This window comes from Phodopus roborovskii, unplaced genomic scaffold (assembly GCF_943737965.1).
Source record: "Phodopus roborovskii unplaced genomic scaffold, PHOROB, whole genome shotgun sequence".
Classification (NCBI taxonomy): Eukaryota; Metazoa; Chordata; class Mammalia; order Rodentia; family Cricetidae; genus Phodopus; species Phodopus roborovskii.
This window is the reverse complement of record NW_026126407.1, coordinates 17,888,813-17,913,430: the sequence shown is the minus strand read 5'-3', so window position 1 is coordinate 17,913,430 and position 24,618 is coordinate 17,888,813. Positions and strand designations below refer to the sequence as shown.

At 43.3% G+C, this 24,618-nt stretch overlaps 1 protein-coding gene across 1 annotated transcript in view; it reads left to right on the top strand.

Annotated features, from left to right (window-relative positions):
* Window positions 1-326: 326 nt before the first annotated feature.
* Window positions 327-24,618, top strand: part of Tekt3 (tektin 3) — a 28,639-nt gene continuing 4,347 nt past the window's right edge. Inside the window, exons 1-6 of the mRNA XM_051180398.1 lie at window positions 327-921; window positions 3,729-3,812; window positions 11,276-11,346; window positions 13,029-13,172; window positions 15,670-15,892; window positions 19,084-19,238. Of these exons, the coding sequence (XP_051036355.1) occupies window positions 343-921; window positions 3,729-3,812; window positions 11,276-11,346; window positions 13,029-13,172; window positions 15,670-15,892; window positions 19,084-19,238 (1,256 nt within the window). The 5' untranslated portion in view covers window positions 327-342. The remainder of the gene's footprint in view (window positions 922-3,728; window positions 3,813-11,275; window positions 11,347-13,028; window positions 13,173-15,669; window positions 15,893-19,083; window positions 19,239-24,618) is intronic.

Sequence of the window (24,618 nt, the reverse complement as noted above, 5' to 3'; positions counted from 1 at the left end):
TCAACAGTATTAGTCTTTTAATTTAAAACATTTGAATTTCAAAACTTCAAATGGCCTATATAAAAACATACTACCTTTATACATTGTAGAGACACAGGGATGGAAAAAATTTTGACATTATCACCAAGAAGTTCTGATAACATATGAGAACAGATAGCTAATGAGCCTGGGATCACCAAAGCTGGTACTATGTCTAATGTAACCTTTTATGTGTATGCTATATAAGATTAATTTATATGATATTCTTTCCTTCCTTTGTTCCCTCTTCCCCTCCCTCCCTCTCCTCTTCTTTCCTTCTATCCCTCCTTTACAGGAGAGATTTACAAATTGTGTTTGGGCACCATGGAGCTTTTAGGCTCCACATTAACGGCTACTTATGCCCACCCTCAACCAGCACCAACCAGTTTTCTACCAGCCATTGGTACCATGACATCGAGCTATCGGGACCGCTTTCCCCATCATAATTTGACACACAGCTTGAGCCTTCCATGGAGACCAAACACATACTACAAAACAGCCTCCAACTACCCAGGTTTGCCCCCATACTGCACGAGAGCTCAGAGAGTGTGTGAGAGCACTATGCTCCCCTTTGTGTCCAACAGAACCACCCTCTTTACAAGGTATACTCCTGATGATTGGTATAGGTCTAATTTAGTCAACTACCAAGAATCTAATAGCTCAAGGCATAATTCCGAGAGACTCCGAGTGGACACATCTCGTCTGATTCAAGACAAATACCAGCAAATCCGGAAGACCCAGGCTAACTCTACCCAAGATTTGGGAGAACGAGTCAATGACATAGCATTCTGGAAATCTGAAATCACACATGAGTTGGATGAAATGATTGGAGAGACAAATGCACTTACTGATATTAAGAAAAGGCTGGAGAGGGCTTTGATGGAGACCGAAGCCCCTCTGCAGGTAAGGATGAGAGTTGGGGCAAAAGGCACTGCAACTTAGTTATTTTAGAAACACACTCATCCATAAATTTATAAATGGGATCGGCAATGACTAAACCATTGCCATTTTACACATATCACACATAGTGAGTTTCTGAGCAAATTCTAAAAGCAAAGAAGCCTAAAGGAACAAACACACCATTAGGTTATACAATGTTTTCATTTATGCATGCCATCTTATTAGCTTTTAAAAAGGCTGGCTTGATCTCTGTAGGTTCTAGATTAAGATAAAATTTAAGAAAATAGTTGTTTGAGAAAATTTTAATTTCATAGGAGCTGGGCAGATTGCTCAGTTGGTGACTCCTTTGCCTTGCAAGTAGGGGGATCTGAGTTTGATCTCCAGAACCCATATGTGACATCAGGGCATGGTGGTATGTGCTTGCAGTTCCAGCAGTGGGGAGGTGGAGGCAGAGGATCACTGGGATCACTGGTCAGCCAGCTACCCTAATCAGTGAGTTCCAGGCCAATGAGAAACTCTGATTCAGAATGAGGTTAATGATATCTGAGGAAGCACAACACTCAAGGTTGATCTTGGTCCTTAACATTTATACACACACACACACACACACACACACACACACACACACACACGGGGAGAAACTTGCACAAATACACAGATGCACATGTATACCTTTACACACAAGCATGTACACATACACATGTACACAAACATGTATGCATGCACACACATAAATATACTTATAGATACAAACAAATATGTACACATGTGTACACCTGCACACACACACACACACACACACACACACACACACACACACACGTACACACACAAATAAAGTTTCTTTAAAAAATATTAAAAAATTTCGGCCTGTGTCATGAAGTAAACCCTTTGTTGATGTGATTGCCTTTCAGGGCACAGATGATCGAATGGACCCCCATTAGGAATCTGTTTAGGATTCTTTTATTAATTAGATAAATGAGGCCGAGTGTAGGCCAGTTGTCATGGTCATACAGGCAGTACTTAATTGTTTGTTGGCATCTGATTTGGCTTTGGGTTCCAGTCACCTATGAGTCTTATGCCACACTATGGGCCCTCCAACTCCTCATTTTGTGCCTAAAGCTGGGGAAAGCATATAAAGCAGTATATATATCTCAACCAAAGCAGCCAGCACCAGTTGTCTCCATATGGAGTACCTGCAGGAGGTCACATGGCATTTGTAGTATAAGACTGAGGACCAAGGGGCTGCAAGTCTAGTGATCTGAGGAGTCTGCTGGGCATCAGTGCCAAGTGTCTCTTCTGTCCTGTTCTCTCTCCATGAACTTCAAATACATAAATGCACACAAGCCCCCAGATTCCTCAGAGAGGTTGGGGACACTCAGAATGGATCTTTTTAAATTAATCCACCCTGGGTTGTTAAGACTCAGAAGGCTTCCAGTCCCCAGGACCTAGTGCATGGATGAAAAACAACCTGAAAACCACGGCCACACACCCTATTACTTAATTGCTTTCCTCACTCCCCATTCATGATGACTGAACCCTTGACTTGGTTCTAATGTGAACCTGCCCTGAGGTTTCCGCCTGGGTGTTTTTGTGGGTCACAGCACAGACTGTCAAAATGGAATCAGAAGGTCCTGATTACAATCAGTGTTATGAGGGAATAAAGTTCAAAAGAGAAAATACAAACAACCACTTAATGGGAGGAAGATTGTTGAAATTTAATAACACAACAGTGACTGAATCAATAAGGTGGCCATTTCTAGCTTACGACATCTGAAGTAATGGACACTTGTAACATCTAAGGCAGAACATGTGCACTTTGATGTGTCACTAGTAGGACTGTGGCCTGGAAGGAGAGTCCTGAAAAGCAGTATGGTGATATCCACTTAAATACTGAGTTCCCGCCATCCACTAGTTCCTCGTTCAGTAAACATAAATTATGCTAATACAAAATAGAAAGTCGCGCAATTAAGTTTCAATAATATATTCCAATATGGCTCACATTTTGTGTTTATAAAAGCTTCGCACCACACAGTAGTTCTATGTCATGTAAAAGGTTTTGGAAAAGCATTTTAGCTGCATAGTGACCTCCCTGACATAATTCATGGTTAACAACTTATGCTACATTCCATTGTCCTTCGCATTCTCTGCCTCAAAGAACATTTTGAAACTTCAGTCTAATGCTTAATTGAATCCTGAAAAAAAAATAGTATAAAATTGTAAGGACATTGTTGCCTCCATTTATTAGAATCAACCAAAGAATAGAACAGTGATGGGTATGGCTGGATCATGTTTCCTATATTTTAATTCTTAATAGGTAAGAGCATATTATTTTTATAATTAGGAAAATGAAAGACAATTTTAAAGATAATTATTTGTATACTTGGCTACAATAGCATTTTGATATTTTGAAAAATGAATCATTGTCTACATTTTTTTTACAGCAGAAAATATTTAGAAGGGATAGCTCAAATTCCTTGTTTCATGTAACCAAACTGTTTCTCTTCAATACACCGATGCCAAGTACTTATGTTAGTTGCTGGCTGGAGAGGATTCATTTTGTCCATTTGCCAAATTAAGATTTTCCTTTCAATTTTTTTTCCTCAAAGTTTCTCAAGCAGATACCAGCCCTTCAGTGCAGCAAAGATTTCTTCCTGCCATGGTCTTTCTTATGCAAGGCTCTTCCGAATTGGTTTGAGAAGTCCAATTAGGGTGTCCCTATTGACTTGCTTTAAACAAGCAACTAGACCTTCTTGTCCCCAGCTGTGGCCAGTTGGTAGTGACATGTTCTATGCTCTGTGCATCTGCAGGTTGCCAGAGAGTGTCTCTTTCACCGGGAGAAGAGAGTGGGAATCGACCTAGTTCATGATGAAGTTGAAAAAGAGCTACTGATGGTAAATGTGGGGGTGGGGGATGCTTCAATAACGAGAAGCCTCTTGCTGCAAGTGGGTGTTAAAGTGAAGAAATCCGAGCCACTGTGTTGTCTGCAGTCACTTATAAGTACATTGATAGTGCCTAGCAAAGGTCTATGCTCTTGGTTTTCTAATTAATATGTGTTGACTGAGAATTTTAAAAATAGAAGCAGTCCTGTTGGGTGCAAATCAGAGTTGATTTTGAAGTATTTTAGTCATTTATTCTGTCAAACATGTTTAAACAGACACCACCAGGTCACACAGTACCCATATGCATGTGTCTCCAAGATGGCACTCACGCAGCATTTGTGAATGAGAAAACGCCTTCGTTCATTTAAAATGGCACCGAGGTAATTTTCCTATCACTGCATTTCCCTGTAGGACACAACTTTAATTATTCAATTCCCAGTGTTCACAATGTGAAGATGTCATCACTTGACACAGCTCAGTGTTCCTTTCTTGAATAGTTTGGTAGCTTACTTATCCCACAGACTACTTGGCAGCATGTGTGCTGTCTCCAAGGAAGGTATGGGTTCTGGTCCCTGTACCTTGATGCCACCATGGTGTCAAACAGTCAAAGGGCACAAGCATCTGGGGAGGTTTTAGTCCATTGCCAAGCTGCCACCCTAGAGCTGATGTGTCCATGCTACATGGGAGCGGACTCCCCCAGGCTGTCTTGCACTTTTCACCTGCTAAATCTGATTTACTTCTCTATTCTCTCACCTTTCTGTATTACCCACAGTGACATCTCTGCAGCCTGGTAAGGTTTCAGCCCTCCTGTGCTTGACGCTACTCCCAGTCTCTTTCTTTGGCTAAGACATCAAATTAAATACTAGTTCTTCACCTCAAGGGCTCTGCCAAACAGCTTTCATATTTTTGATCAACATATAAGAATACTACTAATAATACTACTAATGCAAATACTACTACTACTACTACTACTACTACTACTACTAATATTGAGGACCAAGTATGCACTGGCCAAACCCTCATCTGCTTGCCCTTCCTCCCGGCTCACTTCCCGCCCTGTCCTACCCCATCACCCACCTTCTACTGGTGGTAGAGTGGTCTTGGCTGCAGTCGTTGCCTCCTTGAACCTTCCTGTCAGCCTTAGCTCTGTCACTGAAAGCTGGGGTCTAGGCAATTCCCAGGTACTCTCCTACCCCATGTTTTTCTTTGATGTACACTGTCACACCAGTTCATCCCTTCTTCTGAGAAATATCCCCAAATCCATAACGCCCAGAGGATGTATCCACTGGGACCTTCCACTGTGCCTCCCTCTAATTTCCCAGCCTGCTTCCCTCTCAGCATCATCACAGAATTTCTGCTGTGATGAACCCATCTTCTCTGTCCCCAAACCAGATTTTCAGGGTCCCACTGCTTTTCTTCTTTGATCCCTGTGTAGGGTGGGGTGGGGTGGGGTGTGTGTGTGTGTGGAGTCCTCAGTGAGACATTGTTTTGAACTAGTCAGGTCATCCAAGTGATTTTATCCTAACCTCCACTAGCATCTGTCTTTAACACAATTTTGAACTTTTTAAATGACCATTAATTAAGAATGTTAAAAGTCATCACCCTTCCACTGCCTAGGAGTAGTTAGGAACAGGGCATCATGAATGAAATGACTTTGCCCTGATAGGTCGCTATTCTCCTCTTCTTTCCTGGTCTCTGATGAATCTCACCACTCATAAAATAATCTGTCATTGTTTTGCCACCATAAGTGGTGGTGGTGGTGGTAGGGACTTAGGATCTGTCCCTTGGCTCATTGTTTTTACTGATCTGAGTTAAATGCTAAGCCTATTTTAATGGCTTAACTTCAGTGTGTCTGTTCCTACAAAACACACTTTGGTATTTTCAACAACTGTTTTTGAAACCTGGCATTTCTTAGTGTTCCTGCTATTGTAGGAGGAGCTCTCAAACTGTGTTAGAACCACCTGGTAATTTAGAGGTTTTTCAGTGTCTGGGCTGAATTCACAGAGTGTCTGGTTCAGATTTGGAGCAGAGACTAATTTTTAAATGTATTTCCCAGGCAATTTTAATGAACAGGCACAGCTAAGAACAAGCGTCTCAAAATGTTGAAGAGAGCTGGGGACACTCAGTGGGTAAAAGCCCTTGTATGGTGTGAAGACTGAGTTTGGATCCCCAGCATCAACAAAAGGCCAGGGATAACCCAGTGAGAGAGGGGGATGGGTAGAAACAGGAGGATCCCTGGGGTCTATTGCCTACCAGCCTAGCTCCAGGTTCAGTGAGAAACCCTGCCTCAAAAGGAAAAGGTGGAATGTACAGGCACAGGATATTCAATGTCCTTCTTGGGTGTCTGCATGTGAGTGCATGGGCACATGCATGTTTAAATGCATGCATGCACCACTCACTCACGTACCACACACATACACACACAAGAATGTAGAAGAAACTAAATGTGATCTAAATAAATGGGCATACCATGGCCATAGATTGGACAACTGACTGTATTAAGATGGCAATAATTCCTCTGTGAATTCACGGATTCAGCCAAGGTCCCAGTGGAAATTATAAATGTATCCTAAAATTCCAGGAGAATCATAGAGGCTATAATAATACTGAAAAAGAAGATAGTTAGAAGACTCTGATCTCCCAATAAAAGTTATTGCCATATGACAATGTATAAGACCGTGTAACACATACAGAGATAGATCAATAGAACAAAGCTTGAGTACTGTGATATAGACAGTCGAAGTTACCATCAATTGATCTTTAACAAGGAGATTCAATGAGAAAAGAATGGTTTTGAAAAAATAAAGAAAAAAATAAAAGGATATCCATGTATAAATTAAAGAACTCACATCCTTACATTGTGGCATACAAAAACACTATATAAAAAATGTATGGAAGACTTAGAGTAAATGTTAAGAAGTATGTGCAAATAATTTTGACCCTGGAATAGATGACAGTGTTTTAGACATGACACTAAAAGCAAAGCTTTTGGTGTTTTTTTGTTTTTTAAACAAAAAATAAGCTACATCACCAGAACTGAAAAATTGGTGCATCAGAGAAGATTATCATTAACAAAAATCTGCACATATATCTGACTTGGACTTTTTCTATCTAGCCTATATAAAAAATAATTAAAAGTTTTAGAGAAAAAACAAACCATCCAATTTTTAAGAATGGTCAAGTTGTCTAGTCAGTTCTTCAAGGAGGAGAAAGCATGGAGCTACTCTGAGCATCATTAGTTTCCAAGAAAATATAAATCACTTTCATAGTAAGACTCATTCACACCCGCTGGGATGGTGATGACCATACAGAAAGTAAAAGCTGAGGCTGCGGAGGGGTTAGAATCAGTACACACTGCTGGTAGGGATGTAAAACCATGTGTGTCTGCTGCAGATAGAGTTACTACATAATCCAGCAACTCTACCCCACCTTTCTACCCAAGGAGAAAGGAAACCCTGTGCAAAGAGGGAAAAGTGCATGGGAGTATGTACAGAAACAGTATGCAGAACAGCCCCAAAGTGAAAACACCCTAATGGAATTCCCACAGTAGAGAATTCTTTAGTGACTCAATGTAGATTAGTGGGTGCCTAGAAGGAGGGAGGTCCACAGGAGGCTAAAGTTTGGCAGTGATAGCTAAGTGGTGCTTGCCTTTTGGGTCCAGGTGATAAAAGTGCCAAACCTGAGTTTGGTTCTGATGATGGATGTACTAACAGACCCTGAGTTGTGTACTTTGAGTAGGTGAATGATGCTGTCTATGTTCTATTCCCCTTGAGAACCAAGAAACACTGAGCCCGAGGTTGATATTTTCCAGCTCAGTAGCAGAGGTCATCTTATCTCAAAGATAAACCTGCAGCTAGAATAATAGCTCATGGATTGGTCACTCGCAATTAATTCAAATGTGTTCTGTTATTCAATGCAGTGGTCACACACACACACACACACACACACACACACACTGATTCTTTTGACTATTATACACAAGCAGTAATATAGTCTAAATATCCCTACCCTCAAATCCAAAATATGAAATGTTCCAAAATCAAAACATTTTGAGCATGAAGTGAGGAATACCACAAGTGAGGAATTGCACACCTGACCTCATGATAAAATACAGGCATGTACTATACAAGTTTATTAAATTACCTTTAGGCTGTGTGCAAGGAGTATCTGTGACATAAGTGAATTCTGTGTTTAGACTTGTGTCCCATTCTCCAAGATATTTCATCGCAACTATGCAAATATTCCACATTCTGAAACCTGAAATGTTCCTTACCCAAAGTATTTCAGATGAGGGATGCTCACAGTATGCAGCAGTCTCTTACAGAACAGCTCTCTTGGGGAACCATGATGGTGTCTCTGACAGCATGGTGTTTATTTGGTGTGCTTGTAGAGTCATCACACACCCAGCCAGTTCCGGATGTGCTCTGGGACTCAAGCCCAGCCTGCCAGTCCAGAGTGGAGCTGAGGTTCTGACCCTGTTCCCACTGGCCAGTTTCACTCCCCTCCCATGTTGCAGAAGCAGAAAACACTTCAGACTTCAGCACTTTGTTAGGAACATGCAGTAATGAGTTCAGGAGATAGACCCAATTCAGCACAACACAGCTCAGGAGGGCACTGTTTTGAAAGGGTTTAGCTAGAACCCTTCCCATATCAGAGTCCAGAATCCCAGGCCCACTTCCCAGCTCCTACAGGCATGACTGTGCTGTGCCAGAGTCATGGACTCATTGGACCCAGTCCACCTCCACAGCTTCTGCCTTCTGCACATACCCATTATCCTGTAAGCATTCGTCTCAAGGCAGGGGAGGGATGGCTGCACCACATGCAATTCCACTGCAGGTATGAGTGCAGATGGACAGCTGAGCTAACACTGGGGACAGCTCCACGGGTCCTGTTTCTAGTCTTCCCTTGTTCAGGTAATTCCCTCTTTCTTCAGCCATCTGCTCTTCTTCATCTGACTTTATTTGAACTCACAAATGAAAAATACCATTTAAAGATAAAAAATTTAAAGTATTAAAATGATTTTCCCTCTGGAAATCCCAGATATTTCCACTACATGCATTGTATGTGAAAACACACTGCACATACTGTAAAGTGCTCTCATGAGACTTTCTAGTCAGGGTTCCATGCATCCTCGGATATCCCCTCCCTCCCCCTCCCTTCCCTTCCCTTCCCCCTCCGCCCCTCCTTTCCCTGTCGAGACAGATGAAAAATAATACAAAAATCTAAGACTATTCCTATTATATCCCATAATAGTATCCCATGACTATTTGTAAGAACAGGCAGAGCTTTGCTAGATGCAACATGGAAGCAGAGAAAACTCTTACTTGTTTCCACTGATCCTGAGCATCTAAGAATCATACAGCAGGCTAAACATTTTAGGCATATTCAGTACTGTCTAAACACATATGTGGCATGTTCATATGTGTTTGGGAGTGCACGTTTTTGTATGTGCATGCATCTGTAGATGAAGTTTCTCTGTGTTCTGGCAGCCAGTTTCCAATAATCATTCTAAGACTTAACATTAGTTGTAAATGCTTGGCTGAAAGCTTATGCTTGTTATTAACGATCTCTTACAACTAAATTAACCCATGTGTCTTGTCTGCCCTCTGCCATGTGGCAGTACCTTCTTCCAGCATGGCACATTCATCTTGCTTCTCTTCATGTCTCCTCTAGACTCTCAGACTCTACCCTTCTTCCCAGCATTCTCTGCCCAGGAAAATCCTGCCTATCCAAAAATCCTGCCTATCCAATGCCCGGTCAGCTCTTTATTAACCAATTAGAGTAATACATATTCACTGTGAGCACAGGGTTATTCCACAGCAAACATCAGCTGCCATTCTCTGGAATGCTATTTATTCTTTCAAGGCAGGGCCTTTCATTGGCCCAGAGCTCATCAATTAGGTCAGACTGGCTGTCCAACAAACTTCAAAGATCTGCTGATCGTAGCTCCCCAGGCCATCATGTCTGGTGTCTCTGTATGGGTTCTGGGAATCAAACTCAGGTCCTTGTGCTTGCAAATAAATTGCTTTACTGCTTGAGTTGCCCACCCCCTACAGCCTCTTATTCAATACTTTTAAGTTAAACAGTAGAGGAGGAAGATAACTAGTATGTGAGTCATACTATCAGGGTAAAGAAAATATCATAATCAAATTAACAAAGGCAGAAACCAAAAGATTATTTGATAGATTTTAGCATCCTAGAAATTATGTCAATATAAAAAAACACCATGTCAATATAAAAACATTATGCATAAAATTATATCACATACGATAGGAAATAACTGATTTTTGTTTTGCTTCATTTTGCAATGGGAATCTCCTACTCTATAACACAGGCTAGTCTTAAACTTAAACTCCTCAGTATCTCAGCCTTCCTTGTGCCTGAGACTACAGATGCCTGCCACCACATGGGGCTAAGGATTGCATTTTAAATATGTGAAGAACATCAAATATATCTTTTTATTAGCTTACAAACACGGGCAGGCTGTCTGTTTGTCTTGGGGCATGTCCTGTCACATTGGCAAGAGCTGGAAGATAGTTGGCTGAAGGCAGATCCATTCATCATCTTAGACAAATGCAACTTTGCGGAAGGGAATTTTGCCTTTAATTGCCAAACCTTGAAAACAGGCATGACCCTTGGCAGTGTCCACGTGTTTACACTGATTGTTCACACAGCATTGTTTAATGTCATGGGAATGCATCCAAGTTTACAATGCCACAAACCGAATGTTAAGGATGACCCCCTTTTACTTGAGAAAATGATAAAAAAAAAAAAAAGATTATGTAACTTACAAAAATGTCTGAAAGATGTTATTTGAGCTTGCAGATTTTCTAATTCTAACGTTAATTTCAGAGGGAAATTAATATTTACATGCTATGAAATAGTGCATATATTACTGTAGCATTTGGTCACGTGAGTGGCATGGCTAACACAGGTGTTGGTTCAAGTGTAGGGCCTGAGCCACAGGGCACAACATGGTATCAGGTGGTTGGCCTCCAATGTGGAAGACAATTTCCATGTTTGGGACACAGAGCTGGACCTGCTAGAGTTGTTTGTATAGCCACAGAGACACTCTCAGGGCTTAGTTTTCACTGATTTTCTTTGCTTGTGATAGAAAGCTGTTACAGGAAAAGGTATCAGTTAAGTTCAACATTTCACATCACCATAATTCTAGGGGTTTTTGTTGTTCTTGTTTTGTTTTAATTAAAGACAGAGTAGAACACAATACTAAAATTTTAACCCTGTTCCAGCTTGGTCCATTTTACAGTTTCCCTATAGACCTATAAGGAAAGATTGGTTTGTATTGTCATGGGGGCATGCAGATAAATAAGCAGATGTAAAATTTTTTTAGTGCTTAATGTCACATATTCTCAACAAATAGACATCTCTTTTATTGATGGATTTGAACATTGGTGACTCTGAATGATATACTCAGTAAAAACATTAATGTGTGGTTTTGCTTTTCAATTGAGTAGGAAGTTGACGTCATTCTGTGTTGTCAAGAAAGAATGAGGCGGCATCTGGACAAGGCGATTGCCCAGCTCTCGTAAGCATTTCCTCTCTATGCAGTTTAAAGCTCAGTGGTGAACTGAGTTTGCCCAGGCTGCCCTCATTTCTGCCATACAAAAAAATCGGTTAAACGTTGATATGAACTGATTTGTCTGAAGGCACGGGCCACAGTGAGTGGAAGCTGCTGGCATTGGTTCATTCCACCAAGCTATCTCTGTGCTGGGCCTTGCTCATGGTTCTAGAAGCACAGACATGATTGACCATTCAGTCGTCTTGCTTCGCACAGGCCACATGCTAACAGCTCTCAATTTTCTGTTTCTAGCATAGGCTTGCCCAAATTTCAACAGCCTGCTGGGGTCCACATGTGGGTGTGGAAAGGGCACTCAGGCTTAGTGTGTCACCCGAACTCCCCCATGTCTTCCACTACCCATATGTCCCCCACCTCCAGGGGTGGAATTCCTCAATCCAATGACTCAGCTGAGCTCTTGATTCTCACTGAAATCCAACCTCACCTCACGGGAGATTAGCTTGGCTCTTAATCATACCCAGAATCCAAATACTTCTCACCTCCTCTGCTGTTCCCTTAATCCTTGCAGTCTTCCTCCTCCTTTGAGTCCCGGCTGTGGCTTCCCAGTGGGTCTTCCCAGGTCTCCAGCAGTCAGTCCTCAGTACAGCATCAGAATGATGTAGTTAAATAGCAAGTCGGCAGTCTCCAGTTTCACTTAGGAAGAAACGCAGGCCTTTGTGATGGCCAGCGTCCAATATGTGTGACCTGGTTGTCCTTATGCCAGGGCTTAGTGTCATCAAAGCACCTTCTTGGGGGCTCCTGGTTCCTGTTTTGTTTTTACCTTGTTCTTCTAGCCACACCAGCAGCCTGTGTAGTGTGTGTATTATCTATGTGCTCATGGTAGGACAAACTCCACAGCGAAGAGTTTCTACTGTGTTCACTATTTCTCAGACTCACATGGCAATTGCTTGTTAAATGAACAGTGAACAGGAATGAAGATATGTTTCACCTGTCACCCATGCCCACCTCTCATCCAGGGCCAGTCTCTGGGCATGAGTTGTGGATCCTCTCTCTCCCTGGAATTCAGGAAAGAGAGATTACCTAGGTCTCTTCTCTCTCAGTAGCTGGGCTGTTGGGGCAGAGTGCGGGGATGAACTGGAAGCTCATTGGCCTCACTTCAAGCACTGTTGGAAGTTGATTCTGACTCTTAGTTTATATCTCCTGGGAAACATCTGAGCCATAACATGGCCACAAATTTAGGTCACCAACAGGTCTAGGGAGGCTTTGCTGTGGAGGTCTCAAGAGTTCTTGGGGGAAATTATATTCAGAGCATAGAGAAAGGGGTGAGAATATAGAAGCTGAACAAGAAGGAAGAAAGGAAGGCACATATGGACATATGACTGCAAACCAGTGTCCTACCTGGAACTGTTGGTGAGCATTAAGATATATGATTCTTCCTCCACCTTCTCTCCCTACTTCCTGGACAGAAAACATGGCCAGGGTGGGGAGGGGAGGGATGGGGGAGGACTGGGTGGGGTCTGCATGACTCATAAGCATGACCACCTCCACAGATGATCCTTTGGAGTGGAAGTTGATGGTTTTGCTGGAGGAAGAGTTGTGGACGGTCCCGCCTTAGAGGGGCAATGCCCGTTGCTCAGGAAGTAGTTGCCTGATTGGAAACATGTTTCTCTACTTTTCTCTGTGTTTTGTAGCTCAGACAGAGCTGCACAGCATGAGCTGGAGAAGGACTTGAGTGACAAACAGGCAGCCCTTCGGATTGACGATAAATGCAAGGACCTGCGGAACACTTCAGAGGGCGTCAGCTACTTCCGGGGAGTGGAGAGAGTTGATGCAACGTAAGTTGGCACATGCCATTCTGTAACTGTAATGTCATCTGCTCTCCCTGCTTTTTTAACGATGCAGCAAACAGGGTATCTTAGTCTACTCTTTTCTTTCTTTTTTACAACTATCACGGAATCCCCAAGACCTGGTGATTACAAGGGACATAAGCTTCTTAGGTTCCTGTTTTTGGAGTCTTGAACATCCACAGTGGCAATTTCTCATGAGAGTTCTTATGCTGAAGAAATAGAAGGGCAAATAAATATTTGCACATGTGAAAGGCAAATTCACTTTCACAATTGCTCACTCCAATGAGAATGAATTCATTTTCTTCAGGAAGGCATGAATGCAGTCAGGGATGTGACTTAGTGAGGGGCATGTTTGCCCACATTTGTCCCTAGTGCCTCAAGGTCAAGAGTGTTGTCAAAGGCATTGATGCTTCTTAATGATCCACTCATTACTTAAATCTGTGCTTCTCAAACCTTCCTAATGCTCTGACCCTTTAATACAGTTCCTCATGTTGTGGTGACCACCCCAGCCATAAAATTATTGTTACTTCATAACTAATTTTGCTAGTTATGAATCACAATGTAATATTTTTTTGGAGATAGAGGTTTGCCACCGGTGGTCCTGATACACAGGTTGAGAACCACTCACTTCAAGACTGTACTTGTTAACAGCGCACTGATGTCAATATGAGTTAGAATGGAGGGTGGATTTAAAGCATGGCCAGGTGCCTGAAGATGAGAGACATACTTGGCCCTGACCAGTTTTCAATAAGCTTTCATTCTTCTAGAGTCAGGTCTTGAGAATTGAACCATCCTGTAATTTTTTTTTTTTTTTATTTCCGACATGGAAATGATGCCTTCTTGTGCAGAAAACCTAGAAAAACACAGACAAAAAGGAAACCAGACATTGCCAGTTCCTAGATGTCCTAGGCCCTGCGGGCATAGGCTGGAAACCATGCATACCTTTATCACCACTGCCTGTTACATTTGCCTTTCTGGTAGTTCTTTGCCAGACCCCTGGGTGCCATTTTTGGGCAGGGCTTATAGTTTGAGGCCGCCATTTTCTTTAAACAACAACCAAGTTCCGTGGAGTGAAGTTTATATAGAACAAAATGGCTGGACTGCAAGTGCATGTCAGTGGGTCTGTCATATTTGAACGTCTGTGTAACCACAGCCGCACGTAAGATGGAGATTGTTTATCACTCTGTAAAGATCCCCACAGTTCCCCCACACCGGTGTCTACACACTACCCCTAAAGTGACTCCCAAACTGATTCTGTCCTGTGGATGCATTGCCCCACAAAGAACCTCCCTCTCTTGAGAGCTACAATATCAGTTCCTACTTGGGCTTTTACTGTTGAGGGGTGGGTCAGACCCAGACCTTGTGTTCTGTGTAGTCCCCACATGATGCCTTACTTGGCCCAAGGGGAGCAGAGAGCTGCTTTTCTTCCCTGGAGGAAGGGTGGTGGCCTGGGACTTAGCTCTTTGAATACCCCCATTTTTTAGCGCAACTTTTTTTCTATCCCTTACAAAATATATGGAGCATCTATGACATTATTTTGGGTCTAGACAACATTGAGTCCTATTCAATATTTTATTAAAAGAATGAGCAAACATATCACCTGTTAGATCTACCATCTGGAGACAACCAGTGTTAACAAGTGTCCCCAGATGGACAGATGTTGGTTTATAATCAGAAAGAATGGTATTGCCCTCACACCATTTCTGCAGCCTATCTGACTTGCCACTGCACGCTGCATCAATGATGTTTGTTAGCTTAATGTTCCTAAGCTAATATAGATTCATGAAGTTAAGTATTTATGACTTTGCGTGCTACATAGATCCCCACACATATTAATCTAACCTGCCTTTTTTGTTTATTTTGTTTGTTTCCAACCTTTCTAAGCTTTATATAAACATTGCCGAAGTGAGTGCCCTTCCATACCCATCTCTGGGAATACTATTCTCTTGGGATGGTGGAATTTCTGAGTTACAAACATTTAAGTGATAAACTCTTAGTCTGTGTTACCTTCCTGTGGTCCAGCAAGATTAAACCAGTTCAATATTCTCAGCTGCAAGACAGCAGACATTCCTAAACTCATCACCAGCTGAAAGTTACTGTTTCTCTCTTTACTCTCTGATAAAGGTCTCTCAGTGCCCTGTTATTTTTCATTGGCACATCTTTGGCTACTCCCAAGGTTGATATTTTTGCTTAGGTTTACTGGGGTGGTCATGATACATTTATAAAGACTGTACATGCTCTTGCCCTTCAGTAATCCATATCCAGTCTGGCAGAATTACTTTATGCCTATTAATATATGATTGGTTAATAGTAAAATTAAAAACAATTGAGAAAAATTTCAAATTAGTTCTCTTTTGTTTCCATTTCATGCAACACGCCTAGGATAGGTGGCATTGGGGCCTTTCTCTTTCAGGATGGACAGTCCCTGCAGACCATCTGGGCTGACATATCACTGTTACCATCATTTCTCTCTTCCCGTTTCCAGGGTGTCAGTGCCCGAGTCATGGGCCAAGTTTACAGATGACAATATTCTCCGCTCCCAGAGCGAGAGGGCGGCCTCCACAAAGCTGAGAGATGACATTGAGAACCTTCTGGTTGTGACAGCCAATGAGATGTGGAATCAGTTCAACAAAGTGAACTTGGCTTTCACCAATCGCATTGCAGAGACTGCAGATGCCAAGAGTAAGATCCACATTCATTTATCAAAGGTAAGGCCCTAGCTTGGTCTCGGAACTATACCCAGGGCTGAGGGAAGAGTTCAGAGGTAAAGAGGTTGCTTGGCACATGCAAGGCTCCTGGCTGCACCCACAGGATTGGAAAATAAAATGAAAAAACTAAATCACTCATTTGTTCCCCCATCATTGCCATAGACAAGCAGGGCACTCTGAGACCACAAATCTCTCACCACCTTCAGAAAAGCACCGTAAGTCGCACGGCTTCCTGGCCATCCAGACTGAGGAAAATTAAAAGCAGTACAAAGCCTGCCATTTATTTCAGACTGTAGCCAGGTGTCAGAATGAAACGGAAACTCATTGGGTTTTGGAACACAAAGAATGCACTGTGCAGGGAAAGACTCTTAGTATTGAATGGAAACAAAAATATTATCCTAAAGCTTAATGAATCACTGTATATATAGGAAGTGAATTTAGTAGAACATATGGTGCGGAGTGAGTTCTCTCTGGTCAGTCATTTCAGATCCCTTTTCTGGGTGACAGGACCAAATATAGGAAGCAAAAAGGTAGTGTGGAGTACTCCTGAGTTTGTGAAGTGCTCTATGTGTGAGTATAGGACTTTACAAGGACAATGTAACAAAAGGTTGATGCAGAAGTCACACTTCAAGATAAACAAGAACTGTTGCCTCTTCTCCCAACTACTGTGGAGCATGTTCCCCATCATTTCTCATCTTTTTTTCCTTTAAAAATAGTTACTTTTATTTTCTACACATTTTATGGATGAGTGTTTTGCCTCCATGTCAATACAGTGCTCACAGAGGCCAGAAGAGGGCGTCAGATTCCCCTCTAGGGCTGGAGTTACAGGTTGTGAGCTGCTATAGGGGATGCTGGGAATTGGAACTGGGTCCTCTGGAAGAGCAGACCTTGCTCTTAACCTCTGAGCCATCTCTCTAGCCTGTCTTCCTGTGTAAAGATCTTGTAGCGTTGCTCTAAGGTAGTATTTCACAATGGGGGGGGGGGGCGCCATGTTTCCCCAGGCAGCAGAAATTTCCCCTTTCTTCTCATGATGTCTGACCTAAGCAATAACAACAGTTGAACCAGGTGATGTGCTACTCTATGAAAGGCAAGGAAAAGTATAAAATGTGGGTTTTGTCCCAGAGCAGATAGCAATACCAATAGGCGATTGTGCGCTGTGATTGCCCATGACAAATGCATGTTCAGGGGTTGAAAGGGCAAATGAGTGTTCCAATGGTGCAACCCCTTGACCCAGAGCCCAGGAGGCAGTGACTAAGAGGCCGAGTTCAGGTCTTAAGAGGCTGGTGAGACTGGTGTGGATGGTGTGTCCTAGGAGAGAAATTTGGGAAGAGGGCTGGAGCCACACTGCAGAAGTTGCTGGGGTGGGGGATGGGGGTTAGGCAGTGGGGAGTGTGGGGAGGGCGGGGTCAGGGCAGTAGGGCTCCATCCTAAAAGTCCTTAGAAAGGTGTTGTGACACAGTTCCTTTGCCTGTTGGCAGATTGGTGGTGGGTTTTTGTTTGCTTTGTTTGTTGTTTTTAACCACTGTGTTAGCTTTCTAGGGCTGTGGCCACATAAAGTGCTCACTGTCTGAGTGGCTACAAGTCTGAGCTCCAGATGCCACAAGGTTACTTATTCTGAGGCCGCCTTCCTTGTGCTCTCTGACAGCCTCTTGTCACGATGCATCTGTGTCACATGTGTGTTTCTATGTCTGTATTAGTCAGGGTTCTCTTAGAGGGATAGAACTTAGAGAATGAATCCCCCCCCTCTCTCTCTACACACACACACACACACACACACACAGCTAGTCTAATAGTGGCTGTATCTACCAAAGGAAGGTTCAAGAATCCAGTAGTTGTTCAGTCCAAAGGCTGGCTGTCTCAGCTGGTCTTCAGTATATGCTAGAACCCCAAAGAAGGAGGCTCTAATGCTAATGAAAGAATAGTCTAGATAAAAAGTGCATCTTCTCGCTTTAAATAATTTAATTAAGAAAAGAAAGAAAAGCCCCTCACAGGTGTGCCCAACATTTTGGGTTTTAGTTAATTTCATGTGTAGTCAAGTTGACAACCAGGAATACCATTTTAGTGTCTAAGATTCCTTCTTTTATAAGACTTGGACTCACTCTCTTGACTTCATTTTAACCTGACCTCTATAGAGGCCCAGTCTCCCAATATGGTCACATTCTAGGGTCCTGAGGGTTGAGACCTCAAGATATGAACTTTTAGGGGAAGGACACACAATTCAACCTGTAATAGGTACATTTTAAGTTTTCCACTTTGGCATGTTGGGATGTAGACACATGGATGGCTGTCTCATGTCTTAGGGAGACAATGCACATATAGATAGATATACAGACACACACACATGAAAGGATCATTTGTTGGGAAGGCACAGAAACAACCACTTGGATCCAGACAGATGTTTAGCAGAAGCACTGTCTCTTATAGTGACAATCAGGCATGGCTATTTTTTGACAGGTTGGTAAAGGCTTGGGAGAGAGGTCAAAGCTTGAGTGACAGATTCAGGAGTACTTGGGTTACATGGACATTAAATAAATGTGGTTTTGCAAGTCTCTGTAGGAGATAGAAGACGTAATGGCAAATTTGCCCAGGGTAAACCTTTGGCAGTAGGATGAGGAACAGTTAGAAAGCCAGAAATTTGGCTAGCAGCTGGCTAAGAGAACAAGTTGAGGCAGGGTTTCAAGGAGTGGGAAGGATCTAAGAGGCTCTGATGTCGAACTTGAGAGGCATTTTTGTGAGAGCAGTGAGTGCTAGAGACAGAATTCGGGAACCTCTGGAATACGGAGTAGGTGGGAGGCAGAGGGAATGGGCTCAGGCCATGAGTGAACATACTTGGCAGGGAACATGGGAGGGTTTGGAGAGGACCCCACTGGGATTAGATGGGATTGTGGCAGAAAAGGTATCAGGTTTAGAAAATATTCTGGTTATTAACTGAGCTGTCCCCAGGCTAGAGGAAAGCGGCCATACCAAAAAGGCCAAAAATGGGGAGGATTTGGAACTGTGGAACACAGAGAGCCGGGTCATAGAAGGCGGGTGTTCTGGGCACAACAGGAGAAGGTGGTAGGAGCAAGGCTCTCAGTGAATCCACTTCATCCTCCCAGAGGTCGAGGAGGCCCATGGGATAGAGGTGGTAGTGTCACAGGTTGTTCAGGGACCAGAAAGAGGATGTCAGCAATTGTTTCTCATTGCCACAGACCCTGCAGGAGATCTTCCAGATTGAAATGGCCATAGAATCCATCAAAAAGGCCATCAAGGAAAAGTCTGCCTTCCTGAAGGTGGCTCAGACCCGGCTGGATGAGAGGACAAGGAGACCAAACATAGAGCTGTGCAGGGACATGGCTCAGTTACGGTAAGGGTGGGCAGAGGGGGAGAGCTGGGAGAGCACCCTTCCTGGGTGCAGCTGGGCTCTGATTAAGGATGTTTTCTGATGGCAAGCATCACGAAGATGCCTTCTTTAAAAGTGCTACTGATGGGAGTTGTTAAATGGGTAGAGGGGCTCAATTTGGGAAGATGGAGAAAAGTCTTGAGATGGGGGGTGGTGATGGTTGCCTGATGGTATGAATGTGTCTATTGTCACTGGGCTGAACACTTCACGGTGGCTAAAGTGTGTTGTGCATATCACACCATATATTTGTTAAAGATTAAAATGGCAGCAACTCATCATACAACATCGTCATTTAGTTCGCTCAGAGCATTCAGGGTGGTGGTTGGGTTTCTGAGCACTTCCTTAGGTTGCTAGTCCAGGCCACAAGGCACTCCTTGTGAAAGTGAATCAACTTGGTAGGGATGGGATGAACAGATGCCATGAGCCTCTTCTTGTATTTGATTCGGTGATACAGTCTCCTCATCATGAAAGATTTATCCTAAAGATGAACCTACCAGACTCAGGCACTACCATGGTGGTTCAAAGTGATAGTTTTTCAGAGAGAAAGTAAAGGGAGAATTCTTGTAAGGTCAGTTGTCATCAATGGTGAGAATGGCGATGACAAGGATGATGATGATGACAGTGGTAATGATGATGATGAAAATGTGATGGAAATAGTTGCCACCATTCCTTGATGTTGCCCCATCTGTGGCCACGTCATATGTACTTTACAGAATTTCATACATGACCCTCATTTTGTAAATGAGGAAAAGGAGGCAGGCACAGGTTGTATAGTGCCTTAGTTAGGGTCACGATTCTTGTGATGAAAAAGAGCATGACCAAAAGCAACTTCAAGAGGAAATATTTTATTTTGCTTACACTTCCACATCACTGTTCATCATGAAAGGAAGCCAGGACAGGAAACCAAACAGGGCAGGAACCTGGAGACAGGAGCTGATGCAGAGGCCATGAGCATGAGGGGATACTGCTTACTAACCTGTTTTTCTTGGCTTACTTAGGTTGCTTTCTTATAGGACCCAAAATCACCAATTCAGATTTATCCACACTCAAAATTGGCGGAACCTCCCCTCATCAATCACTAATTGAGAAAATGTCCTATAGGTTTACCTGCCTGCAGCCTGAATTTATGGAGGAATTTTCTCAATTAAGATTCCCTCCTCTTAGGTGACTCTAGCTTGGGTCAAGTTGACAAACAAACTGGCACACATGGCTTCACTGAGATCACAACTATCAGTGAGAGACAGCTGAAACTTGAATTCTTGCCTGTATGATGCCAGATGAGATATGCTACTAAGGAGGTACTGGGCAGGATTGACATACCCGACCATCAGCTCGAGTCAATCAAACTATGTGCTTCTGTTTCCTTCACCTTTTTCATCCCCCTGCCAATTCTACCTGATCTCACTGGACCTTCTTAACGTCGGTCTGAGATGAGTTGATGAAGCTGTGTTATATCCTTATCTTATTCTCACACAGGGCACGGAGCCCAGAGCCCTAGGGATCATTATTGTAGTCATCCTCCATGTATAGTATGGATTTTGTGTTTGAGACATACACTAGAATACACAGTCCCCGATTTAATATTATTTTTTACTTCATTGTGGTATAAACTGTGTCCAATCCCATGCTGCTCTTGACTTTCAGTGCAGTGCTCAGTAGGTGACAGGAGATTTTCAACATGTTATTTTAAAATAGGCTTTGTACGGGAAGCTTGATCATTTTGCTACTGTAAATGCCTTTGTCTGTTTAAGGCAGGTGAGATGATCAATGGGTTGGATGTACTAAACACATTTACATTCCCAGCTTGTCATGGGGTCATTAGGACATAATCCAAAAATCCACCAAAAGGTCAGGCAGCATCCACATACAAATGACCTTCTCAGATTAGCTGTGTGTCAAGTAGTGTAGCATTTTCCTAGGCTTCCCATACATTGCTGCTTACCCAGGCTGCATGCACCTCAGAGTGGACTCTTCCCACACAGTCCATTATTTGGAATAATTTGCCCTCCACTCCAGAGGCAAGACAGGTCTCTGGGTAGTCAGCTGAAGTGTGTCTCTTGCTTTAGAAGAACCTGCAGTCAGAGAATGGACACTGACCAATTAGATGGTGAATTGTGGCTCTTTGCAAATATGATTGATGTGTGTTGGAGGTGAGGGTGTCTGCTCACACATAGCAGGGATTTGCCCATTTGTATATTTGTGGGGACCAGAAGTTGGCAGTATATCTCCTATTGCTTTCTTCCTTTCTTTCTTTTTGAAATGAGCTTTCTCACTGAAGCTGGAGCTGACCATTGGGGGCTGGATGTCTAGACAGTGACCCCCAGGGATCCACCTGTCTCCTCCTCCCAGCCCTAGAGTTGCAGGAGTACACAGCCACATCCAGCTATTCACATTGGTTCTGTGGATTAAAACTTGAGCTTTCATGCTTACGCACCAAGCACGTTACCTGCTGAGCTGAGCTGTTTTCCCAGCCCTCTTTATGCAAATATTATTAGAAGAAGCTGAGCAGAAGTTTCATGGTCCAAAACAATTTCTGCAGAGTCATCAAAAACAGAGATGGGAAAAATTCTTTAGACCACTACTAGATAAACACTGGGTTTTGTTTTTGTTTATATTGGATGCTGGGGTTGGAACCTGGAGCCTTTGGGAATGTTGTATGTTCTATCATGAAGCCACACCCCAACCATAAAAGCTTCTTTTTCCAAGTGTGTGTATGCATTTGGGTGTGATATCTGGAATCATCCTCAATTATTCTTCTTCCTTATTCATTGAGGCAAGGTCTCTCAAGCAAACCCAGAGTATGCCGATATGGCTGACCATATTCCTGAGGATCCCCCAGTTTCTGTCTTCCTGGATTGGAATTATAGGCAATCATTCATGCCTCCTATCTGGCATTTATGTGAGTTCTGGACACCTAAAATTAGTTCCTCGCGCTTGCAGGCCAGACACTTCAACCACTGAGCCATCTCCCCAGGGCATTAAAATGTGGTGATCCAGTGTGGCTCTGGAGTCACCAAGCAGGGAGAGGAGCTCACAGCTCCCACGGAGAGGCTGGATGACCCCACTCTTCAGAACTCTTCCCTTCCCTGCCAGAGTGCAGGGCTTCGCTTCCCTGTCAGCCCTCTGGTGTGTCTGTTTCCTGGCTACTGTTTTGACTTTAGGACAGAACCTGCTTTTATTTCTTGTTAGAAAAGCCTCACCAAAGGTATTTAGGGCTATTATGATTTGGGAAAAACATTTTCCCCCCTCAAAATTGATCACTCCGAAAACAATCTTTGGGGCTGTCTACATTGAGAAAGATCAAACTCAGTGTAGGGGGTTGGGGGAATAGCAAGAAAACAAAAAAAATGCTGTTTTCATTTAAAATATTCTAGTGGGCTCCTTTGAGAGTAGTTCTAAGTTCCCTATTGGCATCTTTGGTAGAAATCTAGAGGAGGCTCTGCTTGACTTAAATCTTGATGCTGAGACAAAACAAATAAACTCTGTAGCAGACGCATTTGTATCTGAAGCAAAATGATTTTCAAGTCTGTAATTTAAACAACAACAAACCGAAACACTTTCAGCAAAATAGTTTTCCAACATCAGCTAAGACCACGGAAGGTGGAAGTGATGTGTGCCGCTGATAGTGATATCAGTTTCTTAGGGCTGCAGTTGGGGGAGGGTTGTCCCCTCTGAGCACTCAAAGCTGCAAGAAAGTGAACTCTCCTGGGCTGCCTTCTTCAGACCTTACATGTTTTGTTTTGGCATTGATACTTGAAGGTATTATTTTCACAGTTCCTTATGTGTAAGCTTCCAGGGATGAACACTTGGCTGTGTGTGGGGGGGGTTGTAAAGCCACACTTGGGTTCAGGATTCCTTTTGAAGGCAGGGAGGATGGGACAGGAGAGGCAGTCCTGATGATGAACAGCACCCACCCTAAGTCCCACCTCCAGCCCTCTCCAGCAGCCGCCAGGGAGCTGGGGACATTTTTATACCTTAGGATCTTAACAAACAAAAACTTTCTTTCTGAGCCCCATCTTCTCTAAACAGCAAAGTATGCCATTTCAGTTGAGTTCTCGGAATATTTGCTTGTCACCCAATGACTTCTGGATGTTGGGTGCCAACTGTAGGGAGAACAGTATGGTCTCTGGGTGAAAGGGGTGTGAGATGTTAACATCTTTCTCTGAGCTGCTGTGGGCCTTTTTTTCTGCAGCGTTAGAGATGGAGAGCAGAGAGTTGCATATGCAACTACCACTGACTTCCACCTCATAGTGTTGAGGTTTTTTAGTTCACTGTGTATCCCAGGCTGGCTGCAAAGTCAGGATCCTTCTGCCTCTGCCTCCAGAGGGCTGGACTTACAGACGTGGACCCCCACATGCCTGCTGGAGAGCACTCTTTACTGGTGTCTTCCTTGTCTCAGACTGGATGCAGATCGATTGAAAACAGGTTCTGCCATTTCCTTCCTGCCTGAACCCTTTTTGCCTTGGGTCTGTGACTTACTCTTGGTGCATCCTTTGGGTTTAGAACTTCATGCAGCTCCCTGACTCTCAAGACTGCCTCCTCCACCTAGAGCAGAGGTTCTCAACCTTCCTGAAGCTGCGACCCTTTAATACAGATCCTCGTGTTGTGGTATAACTGTAATTTTGCTACTGTTATGAACTATAATGCAAATATCTAATATGCAGGATATCTGATATGCAACCCCTGTGAAAGGGTTGCTCCCCTCAGGTTGAGAAACACCAACCTAGAATGTTGAAATTGGTCCTCACCGGAGGCATACCTTTGACATCTTACAGCTGTGGGATAGACTGCAGGATGCAGCTGTAAACAAGACTGTTTTGGGTGAATGACATTGCTTCCTGATAGGAAGACATTCCTAAGTGCCCAAGGCCACAGAAGGGTTGGCTTCTTGGCATGTGTAGCATAATCTTTGAGCAACAAACTGGTCCCAAGGACTAGAAATGTATCTTCCCCAAGTATTGGGAGTTAGAATTCATTAGAGAGCTCAAGAGGCAGATGAAAGTTACACTGGCAGAAAAGATAGTAAAGGAATGCCCTGAGATCAGAGTCTGTAGGAGTACACTGACAGACAGGTCTGTAGAGGAGTGGGGGGTGGGGGCTGAGGGTGAGTGGCAGGAGGGTTGTATGGAAGACAAGATGGCCACTTTTTATGACTGAGCGCTGTGAGGTCAGGAGGCATGGGTAAATTCAATCAGATGTTTTTAGTCTAGGACCCCAAAGGTTAGCTTTACCTGAGATGGGACACCTAATGACCCAGGGTGCTGCCATTGTAACTTTCACACCCAACCTCTGCCAGCCTCAGAGCCTGTGGCCAGCCCAGTGTATGCAACTGGGAGGGGGAACT